The sequence below is a fragment of the Bos grunniens genome, chromosome 22 (genome assembly GCF_055505025.1).
Source record: "Bos grunniens cultivar Pamir isolate PY7600 chromosome 22, Bosgru_T2T1.0, whole genome shotgun sequence".
NCBI lineage: Eukaryota > Metazoa > Chordata > Mammalia > Artiodactyla > Bovidae > Bos > Bos grunniens.
In genome coordinates this window covers 43,173,680-43,193,851 of record NC_141186.1, presented here as the reverse complement: position 1 = coordinate 43,193,851, position 20,172 = coordinate 43,173,680, and the positions used below count along the sequence as shown (strand labels likewise).

The 20,172-nt window shown below is 49.7% G+C and overlaps 1 protein-coding gene across 14 annotated transcripts in view; it reads right to left on the bottom strand.

The window, feature by feature from the left end:
• Positions 1-2,144: 2,144 nt before the first annotated feature.
• The window catches only part of FAM107A (family with sequence similarity 107 member A), a 100,011-nt gene continuing 81,983 nt past the window's right edge, over positions 2,145-20,172 (bottom strand). For 10 of the 14 annotated variants that reach the window (XM_086367233.1, XM_086367240.1, XM_086367235.1 and 7 more), the window contains 3 exons: positions 7,332-7,506; positions 5,301-5,457; positions 2,145-4,802 (listed from right to left, as the gene is read on the bottom strand). In XM_086367233.1, the coding sequence (XP_086223359.1) occupies positions 4,695-4,802; positions 5,301-5,457; positions 7,332-7,506 (440 nt within the window). In that variant the 3' untranslated portion in view covers positions 2,145-4,694. Of the gene's footprint in view, positions 4,803-5,300; positions 5,458-7,331; positions 7,507-9,048; positions 9,131-10,145; positions 10,295-10,384; positions 11,568-12,036; positions 12,079-20,172 lie in introns of those variants that run through there. The other 4 variants (XM_086367245.1, XM_086367239.1, XM_086367242.1 and 1 more) reach the window with 4 other exon arrangements.

Genomic DNA, 20,172 nt, shown 5'->3' with positions numbered 1-20,172 from the left:
TTTCAACTTACCTGAGCCTTGGTTTCTTCATCTGCACCACAGGGAGGATGACACCAAATTGTTATGGGTGGTGACCTCGCTGGCTGTCCTTAAATGCAGTCACAGTGTGGATAACGTGTCACATTTATGGATAATCATAAATGACAGCTAGTCACAGCTTTTGTGAACACGTACTGTGTGCAGAGCCCTGGTTGGGACTGCTGAGGGGGAGCAGTCAGATGGGTCCCTGCTCTCCTGAGGCCTGGAATCTGTATAATGTCAAGTGTGGTGAGCTTGGCCTGTAAACCAGGCGGGAAGCGTCCCTTCACCTCCTGAGCTCTCCCGTCTCTCTCCCAAGGTTGTTTTTTTTTTTTTTTTTTTTTTTAACATTTCTTTGGTTGCTTTGGGTCTTAATTGTGGAGTTCCCTTACAAGGGATTGAACCTGGGCACTCTGCATTGGGAGTGTGGAGTCTTAGCCACTGAAGCACCAGGTAAGTCCCCCAGGTTTTGTGTTTAGTGCTGTGTGTGTGTGTGGGTGTGTGTGTGGGCACACGCGCGTGCTAAGTTGTATCAGCTCTTTGCAACTCTAGCTGCCGGGCTCCTCTGTCCATGGGATTTTCCAGGTAAGGATACTGGAGTTGCCATTTCCTCCTCCAGATCTTCCCGACCCAGGGATCGAGTCCTTGTCTCTTGTGTCTCTTGCATTGCAGGCAGATTCTTTACCACCAGCGTCACAGCCGGTCTGCCATCGAAGAGCGTGTCTCAGCACCAGACCGGGACTTGTGGTCTGGTGGGTGTGAGTGTGGCCTCAGTGCCAACAGGGCTCGCTGCTCTTGGCTCCCCGTTTAGGGCACGGTTTGCCGTCTCAGCTACAGCTTCAGGCCTCTCCTTCTCCAGGATCTCTAGGACAGGGTGATGCCTGACCTTGGCCTTCAGGGGTGACCTAACTCTGGGGGAGCCCAGAAAGTGGGGTGGTGGGAGCCACGCAGCTCCAACGTGCATCTGGAAGGTACAAGTGCTGGTAGGACCCAGGCATGCCGACAGAAGCCCAGGAGGCCAGAGGGGAGCTTCTGGACCACACTGACAGCTCGGCGAGGGTCAGCATGGCAGAGGTGGGTGCGGGCGGTTGCTGCACCCTGTGCCTGGGAGGAGGCTGGAGGTGTTGCGGCAAAAGAAGTGGGGAGGGGGAAGGGGTTCTCGCTCTTCCATTCAGCAGACATGTATTGAGCACCCGTGTGTGCCCTGTGCCCTCAGTGGACAGTACCTGTTCTCTGAGCCGTGAGCGGGAGGCCTGCGGCCCAGCTGCCAGAGTGGCACCAGGGAGGCCACCTGCTGGCAGGGAAGGAGGATGGCCGTTTGAGATTCAGCTGTAAAGCAGACAGACACAAATCTGTGCCCTCGTGGAGCCAGCATTATCGTTGGGAGAGATGCACAGGGGAAGTGAAATACATGGTAGATGGGGATGAGTGGCGAGGAGGGAAAGAAGGGACAGGAAGAGTGTCAGAGATGTTGAGATTCTGAAAGGGTGACCAAGGGGACCTGGTTTAGCAAGAGCATGACAAGACCTGAACGCCAGGGAGTGTGCTGTGTGGCTCTGGGAGGGAAGGCCGGTCCTGGCCCTGGCCGGGGAAGAGCAGGTGAAAAGGCAGGGCCTGCAGGGCTGGGGCGCCTGGCTGGAGCTGGGTGAGGAAGGGGAGGGCAGTGGGAAGTGGGGCAGAGGGGAGAGAGCGAGCAGGACGCACAGGGCCTTCTAGGTCACAGGAAGGACTCGACTGGGAGCCAGACGAGCGGCGCGATCTGCCTTAGATTTTAACAGGATTTTTAGCATTTCAGCTGCTCTGTTACAGGCAGTGGGGGGCGGGGGCCCGAGCAGGTGGCGTCCCCCCCACGTGGCGCGTTGCCTGCCACAGAGCAGCCTCTCGACACATACTTAGGATGTGTGAGTCGGTGATGCCCAGACACCTGTTCGCAGACCCGTGCCGTGCAGGCTGCCTGGCAGAGGTGCAGAAACAGGTCCCTGCCACTGTCGCTGGGGGTCCTGATCCAGTCGGTTTCTGATGACGGAGGGGAATCTGAGTTTCAGGACAGTCTCCAGGCAACTCTGGGCCGCAGAGCTGGGCTTCTGTTAGGGATGTTTTTCCACAGAATAGAGACCGACCAACAGTAGCTTAAACAAGGGGCATTTATTTGTATTTACAAGAATCCTGGAGGAGGGTGGCTTGGTCACAGGACAGTCAGGCCCCTGTCTTGGAGATTCTCTTGGCCATTTTCTCATGGTAGCAACATGGCTGCTGTGGCTCCAGGCACCTCAGCCTCGACGAAGCGGGGGAGAAGGGAGGGGCAAGGGCGTGTTACCCACTCGGTCTCTTTTGTCAGAAAAACAAGCTTTCCAGGAGCCCCTGTAGACTTTGTTGTAAATGTCATGGGCCATACCTGGTCACGTGGTCGCCCCAGGCTGCAGCGGAGGCTGCACCAGGGAGACGCTGAGTCTGCAGCCCCGACTCAGCCCGTGCCGTGGGAGATGGCCAGAGAGGAGTGGGGACGGAGCGCTGGGCGGGAACAAGGGTGTCTGTCAGGCTCCGGGGCGCCATGGTACTCGCGGTCTGTTCTGATACTTCCGGGGCTTTGTCTCCGTGCCCTGCTGCCCCCGTGGAGCACCTTGGGGCCCACAGTGAACCCCCAAGCATTCCCTTGGGGGCTGCTCCATCCTAGAGGCTCAGTCTCGTTCTCCTCACACATCTGAACGACATGGGGCGACTTCTTTGGGGAAGTGGTGGTCTTTACTCAGGGGTTGTGCATTTTTAGCATGACTCTTGCCGGACAGACATGTAAAAACAGCATTCCCTCCTTCTCACCAAAATGGTCACATTCAAGAGCCTTTTAGCGCCTCCCTCCCTCCCCACACGCAGCATGTCTACATTCACGCCCCTCAGCTCACACAGGAGAAGGACAATGTCTCTGGTCACCCTCCAGCCACCCAGGTAGGAGTAACACCAGGGCGGTGTCCCTTCCCTCCCATCTTCGGTCCAGGTACCAGACTGCACCCCAGCGGCAGCTCTGTCCAGCAGTCTTGGTGGGCGGGGTGAGGGGTAAAAGGAAATGCTTTTTTACTAGTGCCCTGTTACCTTGAATGATGGGTTTACAAAGCCAGAAAAGAAAGAAAGATAGCACTAAGTCGTGTCCGACTCTTGCGATCCCATGAACTGTAGCCCACCAGGCTCCTGTGACCATGGGATTCTCCAGGCAAGAACACTGGAGTGGGTTGCCATTTCCTTCTCCAGGGGAGCTTCCCGACCCAGGAATTGAACCCAGGTCTCCCACATTGCAGGTGGATTCTTTACCGCCTGAGCTATGGGAGCAGGGGTTTTATTCTTCAGGGGAAAAGGAAAAGGCCTGATGGGTCTCCAGGTCTTTAAATATGGGACAGGAGCGAAAGTGCAAACATTTGGTCGGTGCTGGGAGGCGAGTTCTCAGAAGGAATGGGTGAGTGAGCCCACGGAGTTGGCACCGGCGACAGATCGAGTCGGGCATAGGCCTCAAGCCCACTCAGCAGGGCCAGTGTGTCAGGGTGGGGCTGGGGCCTCAGACTAGTTTCTTATGTTTTCCAAAGCCTGTTGAAAATCACTATATATTTGCTTTTTGTAGGCTTTGGGGACAGGTTCTTTTAAAAAAGTTTTGTGAATTTTTTGGCTAGAATTGCATGCATCTCTGGTCACATAACCAACACCGTTTCCTAGCTAGGGGTGTTCCCCGGCCCGGGGCCCCTGGGGTGGAGGAAAATAAAGAGCGCCTTGGGGCTGTGGAGGCGGATGGGAATCTCCAGGATCGGGGTCCCGGGAGCTGGGAGGGCTTTTATTCGCCACCCCTGGATGCTCCAGCCTTGCCAGGGACAGTGTGAGCCTCAGCGCGGCGGTCCAGGAGCTTGTTAGAAACAAGATTCTCAGCTCTCACCCCAACCTGCGGGATCAGAAGCCGTCTTCCAGCAGAGGGCCCTGGTAATGCACAGGCACAGTAAAGTTCAAGCAGCGCTGTTCTAACTTCCAGAAGCGGAGCAGCTGCAGCCCTGGGCTGCTGTGGGTACAGGGTCTGGACGGGGGAGAAAAGCGTGGAGGGAATGAAGGTGAAGCGGTGGGGAGAGGCTGGCAGACCATCCGCAGCTGTCTTTGTTAGTGTGCGTCGACCTTGGAGGGCCTTGGGCCGCCCCGCCCGTCCTGAGGACAGGCCATTCTCCCCTCAGGCTTTCAGGGTAGGTGCCCCCAAGATGCTCTGCTTAGCTGCCCCACACCTGGCTGCAGCGACCACAGTAGGGCAGCTCTCTGAGACCTGGGCTGTCCAGAGAAGCAGGGCCCCATGGGGCCTGGGCAGAATGGACGGCTCGTCCAGCCAGAGGGGCACCTGTCCCTTCTCAGCTCTGCCGGAAGCATCTTGGCAGGGCTCAGCAGCCCCTCAAGGAGGGAGCCTGGGGAAAGTTCCCTCAGCAGCGGCTGCTTCTGGGAGCAGGAGCGATGAGCGCTAGAAGGAAAAGCCTGCATTCAGGATCCCCCATCTTCTGGGGGTCAGGTGGGGGGCTGCCCTCTGGGGAGATGCGTTTTTCCAGGAGCAAGCATGAACACCGCAGAGCCGAGTCTGAGGGTCAGGGCTGCCAGGTACAGTGGGGCTGGAGGGCATAGGGGCCAGGGTGGGCTGCCGGGGCGCTGGAGCTCCGGAGCCAGCTCTACAGCGCCCTCTCTCCACTGGTCAAAGTGGTGATTCTCCGCAGGTTTTCCCTGACTTTAATGAATTCAGGGGCATGGTCCTCTTCCTTTTCTGGTGGTTTCTCCAGCTGAAGGAGAGAGAAGCAGAGATGTGAGGTGGGTGGGCTAGGGAGATTCCCACTCAAAAGCCACTGGGTTTGGACCCAGGGTCCTCTCTGGGGAAACAACCAGGATCAGTTCTGCCACCAGCTTGGAAGCTGAGGGGACAGAGCACGGGACTGTTCTCCCCAGGAAGCCTGCTTCAAATTGCAGACCTCAGCTGAGCCCTAGGTTCCTCATTTCTCAAATGGTAACTCCACTGGGCTCACAGGGCAGCTGTGAGAAGATAATCGGAATCAGTGTGCAATAGATTGGGCCAATGAGAAAACCCATTCAGAGAGGGGAAACCACTGGTCCAAAGTCACACAGCGAAGGGAGTGGCCGAGTGAGGACGCAGGCCAGGGTGGACTCTGGGTCCAGTCCTCGTCCGGCTCCGCCTCGTCAGCTGTGACTGCTGGCCGAGCGCCTCCCTGGGCCAGCGGGTAGTCTTGGAGGAAGCAGGGGCTGGGTCTGGGGGCCCTACCCACCTGGTTCAGCCTCTGCTGCCGTCTCAGCAGCTCCTGCTCAAAGGGGCACTGCAGCCGCTTGGCCTCCAGCTCCTCCTTCTTCTTCTTGATGAGCTGGTTCCGCCGGCGGTGCTCCAGGACGCGCTGCAGCTCGGGCTTGCTGTCCACGCCCAGGCCCCTGGGGAGGAGGGAGGCGTTAGGAGACTCCCACCGCCCCGCACCCGGGGCTGCAGCCTGCACTGACAGCAGCCAGTACCTCGTGCCGTCTGGTAGCCCAGGATGGGAAAGCATTACTGTCCCAGCGTACAGGGAGGGGGGGGCCCTGGACTTGAGTGAGACTCCAGTCCACGTCACAGGTGTGAACAGACTGAAGGAGGATCTCTACCCCAGCCTGTCTTGAGTGCAGAGACCAGGCTGTAGGATATTAGTGGTTATTTTCTCAGGGTAAGTTTCTAGAATTGCTAGGTCAGGCTCTCTGCAAAGATTTTGGTTACATGTTCCCATCTGCTCCTTAGAAAAGGTTATCCAATTTATAACTTTTGTCAACAGTATTTCAGAGCCTCTATTTCTCCTTACTGTCCAGTCTTCAAGTATTGCAGACTCTGGTAGGCAAGAAGGGTCTGGTGGAGCAGCTTGGAGATGGGTGCCAGCTGCTTTCATTTGTTCTGTGAATTAACTGTACCTATCTTCTGTTCATTTCTTCTTTATGGGTTTGTAAGAGATAACGTACATATTTTTGTCATTTATATTGCAAACATTTGCCCTGATTTGTCTTTAGGCTTCTGTTTTTTAAACTGTGGTGATTTTAAAAGGGACGACTCTAAAAGGGATCTTGACGAAGTACTTACAATACACAGTCAACCCTCCGTTTCCACAGATTGAATTCGTGGATACCGGGGGCGGGCTTGTGCAATGCCACTTTATACAAGGGCCTTGAGTTTTGGGGTTCTGTTGGGAGGGGGTCCTAACCAGTCCCGGCGGATACAGAGAGACTAGTGTAACCAAGGGGCAGGAGGACAGCATGGATAAAAAATGAGATCTGCTGGACGGTATGTTAGTTGAAAATAAGGACAATCACAGCCGGTGTCAATACCAAAAGCGACCACTAGAGGGAGCAGCGGAGGCTTTGCAACCTGCGTCCTGGGGCTGCTGAGCAGAGACCCTAGGGAGGGATGCTCAACCTCCCTCTCCCCTCGCCCATGCATGCTCAGTTGCCTCAGTCGTGTGTGACTCTTTTTGCAACCCCATGGACTGTAGCCCGCCAGGCTTCTACGTCCGTGGGATTTTTCCAGATAAGAATACTGGAGTGGGTTGTCATTTCTTCCTGCAGGGGATCTTCCTGACCCAGGGATCAAACCTGGGTCTCTTGTGTCTCCTGCATTGGCAGGCAGGTTCTTTACCACTGTGCCAGCTGGGAAGCCTGCCCTTCACCACAGTCCCTCAGTAACCCAGTAGTCCCAGGCCCAACACCTCCAGCCAGCCTTGCCCACTGCATGCTCCTGGCCTGCCTGTTCCACTCGTACCTCCTCTACCACGGTGACACCCAGCATTGGGACCCTTCACAGGCCCACATTCTTCAGTCTCTCTGAGCTCCTCCAAGTTCCTCTGCACTCTCACATTCTCATCCATCTGCTGCTCGTGGCCAGTGCCGACCTCCGACACTGGCTGACTCCCACCCACCCTTCGAGCCCTAGTCTGAGGCATCACTTCGTCCTTGGAGCCCAGGCTGGTGGCTCCTCTGGGGTTGCAGGCCATTCGTGCCTCCCTCAAAGCACCTGTCCCACCATCTGGTCAAACATCTGTCTGCTCTGTGAGGGCAGGAACTGGGTCCCATTCCTCTGTGTACCCCCAGCTCTGGGCACAGTGCATCCACGTAGCAGACGCACGTGGAGGGCGGGCACCTGTGGCTGACTAGGAGGGATTACGAGGCTTCTGGACCTCCATGGTGTCTGCTGCTGACCACACGGGGCACCCTCAGACCTGCCCCGTCTCTCAGAGCCCCAGGGTGGCTACCAGGCCGGCCTTTCACAGCGCGGGGGGCTCCTCTCCCACCTCCTGTGGTTCATGAGCAGCTCGCGGTGCATCTCCTGGTGGTTCCGGGAGGCCTTCACGGGGTTCAGCAGCTTCTTGGGCTTGATGAGCTCTGGGTTCCATTCTCTGTGTTCTGGCCGGGCCATCAGGCCTCCGATGTCGGCCCGCTCCCTCTGGATCTCCGAGTACATGGAGGCTGTGGAAACAACACAGCAGGGACGGGTGAGCTGGTCAGATGAGCACACACAGCCTCAGCCATTCTCGCGGCACAGCTGAAGGGCAAGGCTTTTGGTGTTTGATGGGATCTTAGCAGCCCTGGGGAAGCTACCTGACTTTCCGAGCCTAGGTTTCCTCATTTGTGAGAATGAAATAGCCTGTGCCCAGGGTGTAAGGATTGGGGATCATGGCTGAAAAGTGCTACTGGATCACAAAGTAATGGGTTGACACATGCAAATGTTTTTGACCTTTGAGGAAAAAAAATTTTTTTCCCTCCTGCAAGAGGAATTCTGTTTGAGTTTCTGTTTCTCAGGGAGCTTGTATCAGAGACAGAAAAGATATATAAAAAGAGCCATCTGTACTTGTTAAAGGTAATTTGGTAAGTGCAGTGATGTAAAGAAAACATCACCCCATATCTTCCTGTCTGTAGTTTCCTCACAGACGTGTCCAGCTTTTCAGTTTCTCCAGATCAAAGAGAAGGGTGTGAAATCCCAGGACTGCCATGTCTAATTACAAAGGGATGCTTGTCATCTTTTTTTTTTTGGTTGTCATCTTTAATGCAGATGTCTGCCTTCTTCATGGCCTCAGTTCCACCACAGTAGCTTGAAATGTCAGTGCGTCTGAAATCTGGCAGAAGGGCTCACTTCTCTCCAGGTGGGCTCCATATCCTTGAAATGCCCTCAACTAAGCAACTATGAGGGTGAAGGTAAGAGAAGAGAGTGTGTGGGGGTGTGTGCGCATGCATGTGTGTGTGAGAGAGAGTTAAAATTCCTCTAGAGAGTGACCCAGGCTGGCTATGAGCTGCATACAGTATTTTGAGTGAAACTTTAGGCCCTGGTTCTGACCTCTTCATGGGTCCTGTTTTTCTGAGGCAGAGCCTCTACAACACACTAGGCGTGGCAGTGTCTGGCTTGGTAATTGATCATGAAACCTTTGAGGTTGTACAGATGAGGAAACTGAGGCTCAGGGAGGTTGGTCTCAGGGAACCAGTGCCTTAAGGCCTGTGGGCTCCACGTTGGAGCTAAGGGGGCGTGTCTGTACTGCGCACACGAGGCTCTGGTTCCCCTCTTTAAACACCAGCCACAGCAGTGTGTATGCACCTACCCCACTCTCCCAATTCACCCCCCAGACATATTTACACTACTGTACTACTGTGTATATAGCACAGGGGGAAGAGAAGTACAGTCTGTTTATAGGAAAAATATCAAATTAACCTTAAGAATGCATTCCAATATACATTAGGTGCAGACATATACTGTTTGATTCTACCTGTGCGATAGCTAGAATAGTCAAATTCATAGAGTCAGAAAGTACATTGGTTGATTCCAGGGGCTGGGGACAGAGTTTCAGATTACAAAGGTGAAAAATTCAGGTGATGGATGATGGTGCCCGTTGCACAGCAGTGTGGATGTATTTAGTGCGTCTGAACTGTACAGGTAAGTATGGTTAAAATATATATTATGTGACTTTCACGACACCAACCACCGTGTTGCCTGTGGACAGGCCTTTACTTCTTCCCTACCTCTGGGAAGAGGATGATGCCATTCTCTGCATGATGAACAGCAGTTCTCCAAGTAAACTAGACTGGGATGGAGGTCCGTGCAAGAACCTAGAGGTGGGTAATAGGTTCGGGGGGTGGGGTGGAGAAAACAGGAGGAGAGGGTTTGATGGGCTGTGAAGTGCAAGGTGATGTGTTAGGGAATGTGGGCATCAAAGCTCTACTATGGGGTGCTGTTATGATGACTAAGTGAGACCCCCTTTGTAAGATGCTGGGAAAAGTGTTATATTTTGGATGTAGACAGACCGTGTCAGAGCCTAGAGCCATGGTTGCCAATTTTCTTCAATTCCCATTCTCAAAACCATGTCTACAATGAGAATTCTAATTTTCTCACTTCCTTTTTCATAAGGCTATTGATTTTCAGGTGTATCCTTAATTTGGGGGGCCTTAAAAAATGACCGTGGTAGTTAAAAATGGGCACTAGACAAACAGTTGGCTGTATCAACTCCTTCCTCCTCTAAAAAATGTGGGTGGATATTCTCTTAGTCTGAGATTACGTTGTCTGGGAGCCAACGCATTGAGAGTATCTTGACTCAGATTGGAGTTTGGAGAATTTTCCCCATTTCTTCTGCCTTTTCCCATTATCAAGTCTCACCAATCCTTTATCTGAGTAATTGCCAGCCACTCTCTTTCCTTCCTCTGTCTTCAACACAGGCTGTTATCACAACATGCTTAAAATAAGTGCTTCCACTCCTCAGCTAGTTGTCCTGCTGTTAGTTCCTGTATGCGCCCAGAGCTTTATAATTTTCATCAGTCACACTGTCTTGAAATCAACTAACTATGGCACCAAAGCAATGAGGAAATAAAAACAAATTATATAACTTTGGGAGAGGGCAGAGTTAATATCTTCTTTGTAAGATGTCATTATTTATACCCAGAATTCCCAAATGAATTAACAGAAAAGCATTTGAAACTAATGAGGAAATTCAATAGTGTGCCCAGATTCAAAGCAAACAAATAAAACCAAGAGGTTCCTGCGTAACAGGAACGACCGTTGGGAAAGTACACAATCACACAATCACTCATTTATCCCACAGTATGTTGGAGTTCCTGTAATTTACCAGGTAGGGTGGTAGAGATGAACTACGCAAGCAAGGCTCCGCCTCCCCCAGAGCTGAGATTCTGCGAGGGAGGCAAAAATAAACGATTGCACGTGGAGAGGAGCAAACGCAGGGGGCTCACCGGAGGACCTCCTTCAGCCAGGTGCAGCGGGAGGGCCTCTCGGCAGCTGACCTTTAAGAGCTGAGAAGAAAGAGGGAGGCTGGCGGGGCAGAGGAAACAGCCTGTGTGACTCATGTACCTTGAACAAGCTCGGTCTGTTCAGGAAACAAAAAGGCACAGTGTGTCCGGAGTGGCGACGGAGCGGGGCCGTGTTTGGAGTGAGGGTGGACGGGTGGTTTCAAGTGGCGGAAAGATCGGGTTTGAGAAGGTCATTCTTGCCGCTGTGTGGGGAGAACCTGTCAGCAGGTTTGGGAAGTCTTTTATATGACTTTGCTTTTTTTTCCTTCCAATGGGCAGCCTCTGTCTTTCCTGTTAAATTCCAGAGGGAAAACATCCGATTGGCCGGGCTGAGGACCTTTCACCCCATAGGTCAGCAGCGAGCCAATGAGTGGGCTGCCCGGGGCCAGTCCCCCACCCCAGCGCGGCCCACATAGGATGCGCTTACTCGCGGGTCCTGCGTTCTCAGCTTGCACTGCCAGCTAAGTCGCTTCAGTCGTGTCTGACTCTTGGCGACCGCATGGACCGTAGCCTGCCAGGCTCCTCTGTCCATGGGATTCTCCAGACCGGAATACTGGAGGGGTGCCATTCCCTCCTCTAGGGGATATTCCCAACGCGGGGCTAGAACTCAGTCTCTGATCTCTCCTGCACTGGCAGGCAGGTTCTTTAGCATTAGGGCCACCTCCTGCAAATTATGTAGCCAGCCCTGCACCCCAGGTCCAATCAATGACGAGCTCTAGGCTTTTAAAACATATCAGTGGTGAGGTGTGGCAGATGATGATTTGCTGAGACCAGGGTGGTGTGGTGATTGAGGCAGGAGTCTGAAGGACGTTACTGGTTCTTCAGCCCAGACCTGCAAGCTGGGAAAACTGCCTCTGCCAGTTAATGTTCTGAATTCCAGTAAACACGTGTGAGATCCGTGGGTGGTGTGTGTGTGTCTCCCTGTCCCAGGATTTAGAGAGCTGCAGATCATCCATCCTACCTTTAGTTTAACTAAAAGAGGCCTCAGACACAGTGGGGGAAGGAGAGGGAGGGACAAATTTAAAGAGTAACACTGAAACATATACATTACCATATGTAAAATAGCCCGTGGGAATCTGCTGTGTGACACAGAAGGTAAATCGGTGCCCTGTGACAACCCAGAGGGGTGGGTGGGAGATTCAAGAGGGAGGGGACATATGCATACCGCTGGGTGATTCTTGTTGATGTATGGCAGAAACTACAACATTGTAAAGCAATTATCCTCCAGTTACAATTAAAAAAAAGAGGTCTCCATGTAGAAGAGCCTCACATAAGTGCTGGAATAAAAGAGGCTGCTCAACAAAGCACAGGAGGTAGGCCAGGGAAATCCAGCTTTCCGGGGGGGGTTCATTTCCAGGGCTGCTCTGGCCTGGTCTCTCAGGTTGCTGGGGTGTCCTGAGCAGGGAGGTGGCTGTGATGGGGGCAGTAATGTGAGGCGAGATGAGCATAAGGTAATCTCTGAAAAGAGGTGAATTCTCTGAGGAGCCAGCGAGCAGCAAAGAGAACCTATTGAGAAAGTTGAGTGGCTAATGCATATCCTTCACTGGTCGTCAAAGTGAGAGGGAATGACGTTGGAGCCATTAGAACCTGGACTGAACGTTGGCTCAGCCCCTTCCTAACCTTGGGCAAGTGTCTGCAGCAGGAGTCCAAAACTCCAGCCTTTGGCTGAAACCCAACCCCTCCGGAACGCAGCCATGCCCACTCATTACTTACTGTGTGTGACTGCTTCCTAGAGAACAGCAGTGCTGAGTAGGTGTGACAGCTGCTGTTGATCAGCACCCTTCTTCATGAGGTTGTTGCAAAATAAAGGAGGTGGTGCTTAGCTCGTAAGTGCCTGGCACTGAGTTGAGGACTCAGTAAGTGCCGGCTGCTGGGGCCTCTCTCTGAGTGGGGCCACCTCATTAGGTGTTATTAGTAATCACTATTAAAAGACCCCCACTTCTCCAGTTGACAGCATCGACTGACTGACATATACTACCATGCGTTAAACGGCTAGCAGGAAGCTACTGCATAGCACAGGGAGCTCCGCTTGCTGCTCTGTGATGACCCAGATGGTGCGATGGCGGGGTGGGAGGGAGGCTCACAAGGAAGGCGATGTATTATACATATGGTGATTCATTGTTGTACAGCAGAAACACACACAACACTGTAAAGCAATTATACAGTAATAAAGTATCCCACTTGTCTCCGATTGAGCTTTCGCAGTCTTCTTAAAAACTGTACTGGTCATTTGTGTTAGAATTTTAACAATCCACATACCACAGCCACGAGGGAGAACAGAGTCTTAATAAAGTAGGTGCACATTCTTCCCAGGTGCCATTGATTTCCAGTGAAGTACTGTGTTCACTTGGGCTAATATTTCTGCACTACTCTGACCATGAAAGGTAAAGAGTAGGTAACAAGATTTCATTATACTGGAAAATGATTTGACAGTGAAAAAAAAAATACAGAAAAATCAGGGAAAGAGGAGAAAGTGAGTTGCCAGAAACAAACTGTTTGGTAGCATGGCTATATTTTGTTTTCTGTGCTGTAATGAAGTCTCATGAGAAACTGTCAATATTCCCACGGACCTGATATTAAAAAACTATTTTGAATCTTGTAAAGCCTTCATATATATGCTCCAATACAGAGGCAATTACCTTGTCCGGAGTACTGGCTTGTACATTTTAAAGTATTTCCAGACTGAGGGAGGTCAGGGGACTGTACTGGTTAAATCAGTTGATATTAACCCTGGCTGTATCATCCGAGGGACTTTAATAAATATCAGTGCCGGAATCCTCCCCCTGGATTCTGATTTAACTGACCTGGGAAGCAGCTAGCAGAGGACCTCAGACACCTAAGAGGACAAGAAAGATCCCCTGATAAGACAGGAGGTCGGAGGAGGAAGAGGAGAAGCAGCAGAAGGTGGGGAGATGGGCTGGGACAGAAGGCCAGCTTGGAGAAGAGCCCAGCAACCAGGCTGTGGCCGTCAGGACAGGGTGAGCGCCACGCAGGTGGTCGCAGTGTGACATAGGTGCCCACGGGGGCTGGGACGTGGAGTTTGAGAGCTGTCCGCCTCCTGGGGGGCCCGCTCGCCTTGATCCCCTGGGCCCCAGCTCCTTCCTGCCTGGTGGGCTCGTGTGCTCTGGAGCAGAGTCCAGTGGGAGGAACAGCTGCAGGGGGGTACTGAAACCACAGCCGAGCTTCCGGAGCCACCTCTGTCACTGGTTTCCTAAATTGAGCGCCTGTGAAACCCCTCAAGGAATTGTACTCCTGCAGCTGGAACAGGTCTGGCTTTTGCAGCTTCGGTCTCTGTGGACACACACTCATGGGGGTCGGGCCAGGCCGGAGGCTGCACCGCCTCCCTGGGTCCTGCAGCGGGCCCGGGTGCATGGCCACTGCAGTCCCGGGACGCGACCTCAGTCAGGGGACCCGCTCCCGGGGCCTGGTGCATAGGACCTGAGGGGCACCAGGGCCGATTGCTGGCACTCGCACAGTCATGGTGGGGCCAAAAGCAGTGCCAGCAACAGAGTGCTTGCTGAGTTCGCACAGCAGAGCTCACTCACAGGTGAACAGCTCCCGAGGAGGGACACTCAGTGGCTTCTCTCCCCGTGACGGTGCTCCAGTCCCTTCTAGGGGGCTCCACTCCCACAACTGGGGAGCAGACCCCACCCCTGACAGGGCAGTGACAACCAGAGGGCAGTTTCTGGTCACCACACCATCCCCAAACCCCCTATCAAGGGACAGAAGCACAAGCCTCTGGACCAATCTCCCTCAGCAGGGGATACACAGCAGAAGCAAGAAGAACCACAGTCCTGCGAAGAGGAAATATGATAGCAAACCAGTAACTGTAGGAAATGAGATCTGCTTTTGAAATTGAGAGACCAGGAGCTTAAAACAGTCTTGTCTGTGTGTGTGTCTTCGTGTGTATGTGTATGTATAGTGTGAGTGTCACTCAGTCATGTCCAACTCTTTGCAACTGCAGCCCTCCAGGCTCCTCTGTCAGTGGAATTCTCTAGGCAAGAACAGTGGAGTGGGTTGCCATTCTCTTCTCCAGGGGATCTTCCTGACCCAGGGATCGAACCCAGGTCTCTGCATCACAGGTGGATTCTTTACTGTCTGAGCCACCAGGAAAGGTATTGGGGGTGTGTGTGTGTGCGTGTGCGTGTAGACTGCTTTATCAAAAGCTCATGGGAAATGAAGCAAAAAAAAAATAGGTACACACACACAAGAAAAAAAGCAACCCACACACAGCACTAAATATGGTCACTAAACCACAAGAGATGAGAACAATAAAGAGAAGAAAAAAACCTACAAACTCAAAACAATTAAGAAAATGGCATTAGGAACATATATATTTATATGTTCAGTGCCTCAACCAAAGACACAGACTGGCTGAATGGATACAAAAACAAGACCTGTACATATGCTACCTGTGAGAGAGGCACATACAGACTGAAAGGAAAGGGATGGAAAAAGGGTTTTCGTGCAAATGGAAATCAACAGAAAGTTGGAATAGCAGTATTTATATCAGACAAAATAGACTTTAAAATGAAGATTGTTACACAAGAAAGAATATGCATAATGATCAGGAGATCAATTCAAGAAAAAGATATAACAGTTGAAATATACATAGCTCAGTCAGTAAACAATCTGCCTGCAATGCAGGAGACCCAGGTTCAATTCCTGGGTTGGGAAGATCCCTTGGAGAAGGAAATGGCAACCCACTCCAGTATTCTTGCCTGGAGAATCCCATGGACAGAGGAGCCTGGGAGGCTACAGTCTATGGGGTCGCGAGAGTCGGACACACTCACTACTAACATAAGAACACCTGAGTATATAAGGCAAATGCTAACAGCCATAGAAGGGGGAACTGACAGTGACACACCCTACTTACACAAACAGATCAGACGGACAGAAAGTTATTAAGGACACGCAGGCTTTAAATGACACATTAGATCAGACAGACCTAATTGTTACTTATAGAACATTCCATCCAAAAACAATACACTTTCTTCTCAAGGGCACATGGAACATTCTCCAGGACAGATCACCTCTTGGGACTGAAATCACATCAAGCATGTTTTCCAACCACAATGCTAGAGTATTAGAAATCATTCTGATATTACAAATCTAATTACTGTATTACAAATCAATTACAGGAAAATCTTAATACAAATACACTGAGGCTAAAAAGTATGTTACTAAGCAATGTATCTTGAAGAAATCAAAGAGGAAATACAAAAATGTCCACAGACAAATGACAGTGAAAACATCCAAAACCTGTGGGATGCAGCAAAAGCAGTTCTAAGAAAGACCTCTAGAGCAACGCCATCTTACCTCAAGAAAAATCTCAAAAACCTAGCTTTATACCCAAAGCAACTAGAGAAAGAACAGTAAAGCAAACCCAGAGTTAGTTGAAGGTAAGAAATAAAGATCAGAGCAGAAATAAATGACAGAGTCAAAGAAAACAATACCAATGATCAGTGAAACTAAAAGCTGGTTCTTTGACAGGAAGTAATAGAAAATATGAACAGACCAGTCGCAAGTACTGAAACTGTGATGAGAAAGCTTCCCACAGACAAAAGTCCAGGACCAGATGGCTTCACAGGAGAAATCTATCGAACATTTAGAGCAGGGGTAACACCTCTCGTTCTCACACTGTTCCAAAAAGCTGCAGAGGGAGGAACACTCCCAAACTCATTCTGTGAGTCCACCACCATCACCCTGATACCAAAACCACACAAAGACGTCACACACAAATTTACAATATCACTGATAAACACGTGTGCAAAAATCCTCAATACTAGCAATCATTTCCAACAACATATTAAAAGTATCATACATCATAGCCAAGTGGGATTTATCCCGGAGGTGCAAGAAGTTTTCAATATGTGCAAGTCAACCAGTGTGATACACTGTATTAGCAAATTGAAGAATAAAGATTATATGATCATCTCGTTGTTCAGACATGCTAATTCATGTCTGACTCTCTGCAACCTCATGAACTGCAACACGCCAGGCTTCCCTCTCCTTCACCATCTCCCAGAGCTTGCTCAAACTTACATCCATCGAGTCGGTGATGCCATCCAACCATCTCATCCTCTGTCTTCCCCTTCTCCTCCTGCCTTCAGTCTCTCCCAGCATCGGGGTCTTTTCCAGTGGGTCAGCTCTTAATGTCAGGTGGCCAGAGTATTGGAGCTTCAGCATTAGTCCTGAAGCTCCAGTACTTCAGGACTGATCATCTCATTAGATACAGAAAAAGCTTTTGACAAAATTCAACAGCCATTTATGATTAAAAACTCTCTAGAAAGTGGCATAGAGAGAGCCTATCTCAACATAATAAAGATCATATATGAAAAACCCACAGCTAACATCATTCTCAAAGGTGAAAAACTGAAAGCATTTCCTCTAAGATGAGGAATAAGACAAGTATGTCCACCATTATTCGATTAAGTCCTAGCCACAGCAATCAGAGAAGAAACAAAAGGAATCCACATTGGAAAAAGAGTAGTAAAACTGTCACTATTTACAGATGACACGATACTATATATAGAAAATCCTAAAGATGCCACCAGGAAAATACTAGACCTAATCAATGATTTGTACAAAGTCACAGGATACAAAATTAATAAACAAATCTCTTGCATTCCTGTAACTAACAATGAAAGATCAGAAAGAGATATTAAGGAAACAATCCCAGTTTACCACTGTAACAAATAGAATACCTAGGAATAAACCTACCTAAGGAGGCAAAGACCTGCACGCAGATAACTTTGTAAGATACTGATGAAAGAAAGAAATGATGACGCAAACAGATGGGGAGATCTGCTGTGTTCTTGGACTGGAAGAGTCGGTATTGGGAAAATGACTATACTACCCAAAGCAGTCTTCAGATTCACTGCAATCTGATCAAATTATCAATGGCATTTTTCACAACACTTAAAAAAAAAAATTTGTATGGAAATTCAGAACACCCAAGCAGCCTAAGCAATCTTGAGAAAGAAAAACAGAACTGGAGGGATCAGGCTCCCTGACTTCAGAGTTTACTACAAGGCCACAGGGGTCAAGACAGTACAATACTGGCACAAAAAACAAATACAGATCGGTGGGACAGGATGGAACGCCCAGAGATGAACCCAGGGGCCCATGGGCACCTCATACGTGACACAGGAGGCACGGAGTATACGATGGAGAAAAGACAGTCTCTTCAGTAAGCGCTGCTGTGAAAACTGGGCAGCTCCATGTAAAAGAACCTAGAACCCTCCCTAATGCCACTCACAAACTCAAAGAGGATTACAGGCCTGAAGGTAAGGCCAGACACTGTAAAACTCTTAAGGGGAAAACACAGGCAGAACACTCAAAGAAACTGCACCAAGATCTTTTTTGACCCCCCTCCTACAGTAATAAAAACAAAAACAAACAAGTGGGGCATAATTAAGCTTAAAAGCTTTTTGCAGAGCAAAAGAAACCACAAATAAGATGAAAGGACACCCCTCAGAATGGGAGAAAATATTTGCAACCAAAGCAACTGACAAAGGATTAGTCTCTAAAATATACAAACAGCTCACATAGCTCATCAGAAAAACAACCCAATCAAAAAATGGGTGGGAGACCTAAATAGACATTCTGCAAAGAAGATATTCAGATGGTCAACAAACACGTGAAAAGATGCTCAACATCACTAATCATTAGAGAAATGCACATCAAAGCTACAATGAGGTAGTACCTACAAGTGTGTCAGAATGGCCATTGTTAAAAAATCTACAAACAAACGCTGGATAAGGTGTGGAGAGAACGGAACCCTCTTGCACTGTTGGTGGGAATGTAAGACTGATACGGCCACTATGGAGAGCAGTATAAAGGTTCATTAACAAAATAAACAGGTTCTTAAAAAAACTATGTTTTTATGAAGGTTCATTAAAAAAAAAGAATAGAACTACGTCATGACCCAGCAATCCCACTACTGGCCGTGTAACCAGAGAAAACCATAATTCAAAAAGATACGTGTACCCCAGGGTGCAGTGCAGCGCTGTTTACCGTAGCCAGGACATGGAAACAGTCTAAACACCCACTTACAGATGACTGGATAAGGAAGATGTGGTGCTAGATACAGTGAAGTATTACCCATAAAAAGGAACAAAACTGAGTCAGTAGTAGTGATGCAGATGAACCTAGAGTCTGTCATACAGAGTGAAGGAATTCAGAAAGAAAACAGTATTTATATTAATGCACACATATGGAATCCAGACAGTGGTACTGATGAGCCTACTTGTAGGGCAGGAAGAGAGATGCAGACAGAGAGAATGGACTTTCGGACATGGGGAAGGAGGGGGCTGAACGATTGAGAGAGCAGCTTCGACACATACACCACTATGTATAAAAGAGCCAGTGAAGGGCTGCCATACGGAACAGGAGCTCAGCTCGGTGTTCCGTGATGACCCCTGGAGGTGGGTGGGGGCCTGGGAGGGAGGCTCAGGACGGAGGGGATACATGTATACATGTAGCTGCTTCACTTTTTGTATTATCTGTTGGGTCTTCACTGTGGTTCATTGCAGCTCATGCGCTTCCTTACTCTGTGGCACGTGGGATCCTAGTTTCCTGGCCAAGGCTTGAACCCTTGCATTTGAAGGCAGACTCTTAACCACTGGACCACCAGGAAGTCCCTGATTCGCTTTTTTGTACAGCAGAAACTAACAACATTGTACAGCACTTATACTCCAGTGCGGGGGGAGGAAATGTGGTACATAAACAGTAGAATATCAGTCATAAAAAGGAATGAAATGGGGTCATTTATAGAGGTTGGTTGGACTTAGAGACTGTCATAGAGTGAAGTAAGAAAGAAGAAAACCAAATATTGTCTATGAACGCATATGTACGTGGAATATAGAAAAATGGTATAGACAGTCTTATTTGAAAAACAGAAATAGAGACACAGAAGTAGAGAACTAGGAAATGGACACCAAGGAGGGAAGAGGCGTGGTGGGATGAACGGGGAGACGGGGTTTGACATCTTCCACTCTTCATACTGTATTTAAAACAGGCAAAGAAGGAGAACCTGCTGTATAGCTCAGGGAACTCAGTGTTCTGTGTTGACCTAAAGTGAGAAGGAAATCTAAAAATGAAGGGATATATGGATACACGTAGCTGATTCACTTTGCTGGGCAGTGGAAACACAACACTGTAAAGCAACTATAATAAAAATAATTTTTAAAAAATGGTTCTTTGAGAAGATGAACAAAATTTATAAATCTTCAGCCAGAATCATCTAGAAACAAAAAGGAGAAGGCTCCAATCAGTAGCATTAGAAATGAAAAATAAGTTACAATGGACTCCACAGAAATAAGAAAAAGATCACAGGAGACCACTACAGGCAAGTGTGTGCCAACAGAATGGAGGACCTGGAAGAAACGGGCAACCTCTTAGAAAAGTACCGTCTTCCAGCTGAACCAGAGGAAGTAGACAATACGAACAGACCAGGCACACGTACCAAAACTGAAACTGTGATCGAACAGCTCTGAACACACAGAAGTGCAGGGCCAGACGGCGTCACAGGCATTCCGTCAAACATTTAGAGAAGAGTTCATGCCTGTGCTTCTGAAATTCCCCAGAACACTGCAGCGCAACGAACACTCCCATTCTGTGAGGCCACCATCACCCTGATGTTAATAGCAAAAGCAGACAGAGATATCACAACAGGAGAAAATCACAGGTCAATATCACTGACGAACACAGACACAAAAATCCTCAACGAAATAGTAGCAAACCGATGCCACCAATACATTAAAAAGGATCACATAGCACGATCAAGTGGGATTTATCCTAGGGTTGCAAGGATTTTTTAATATCCACAAAACAGTCAGGGTGATA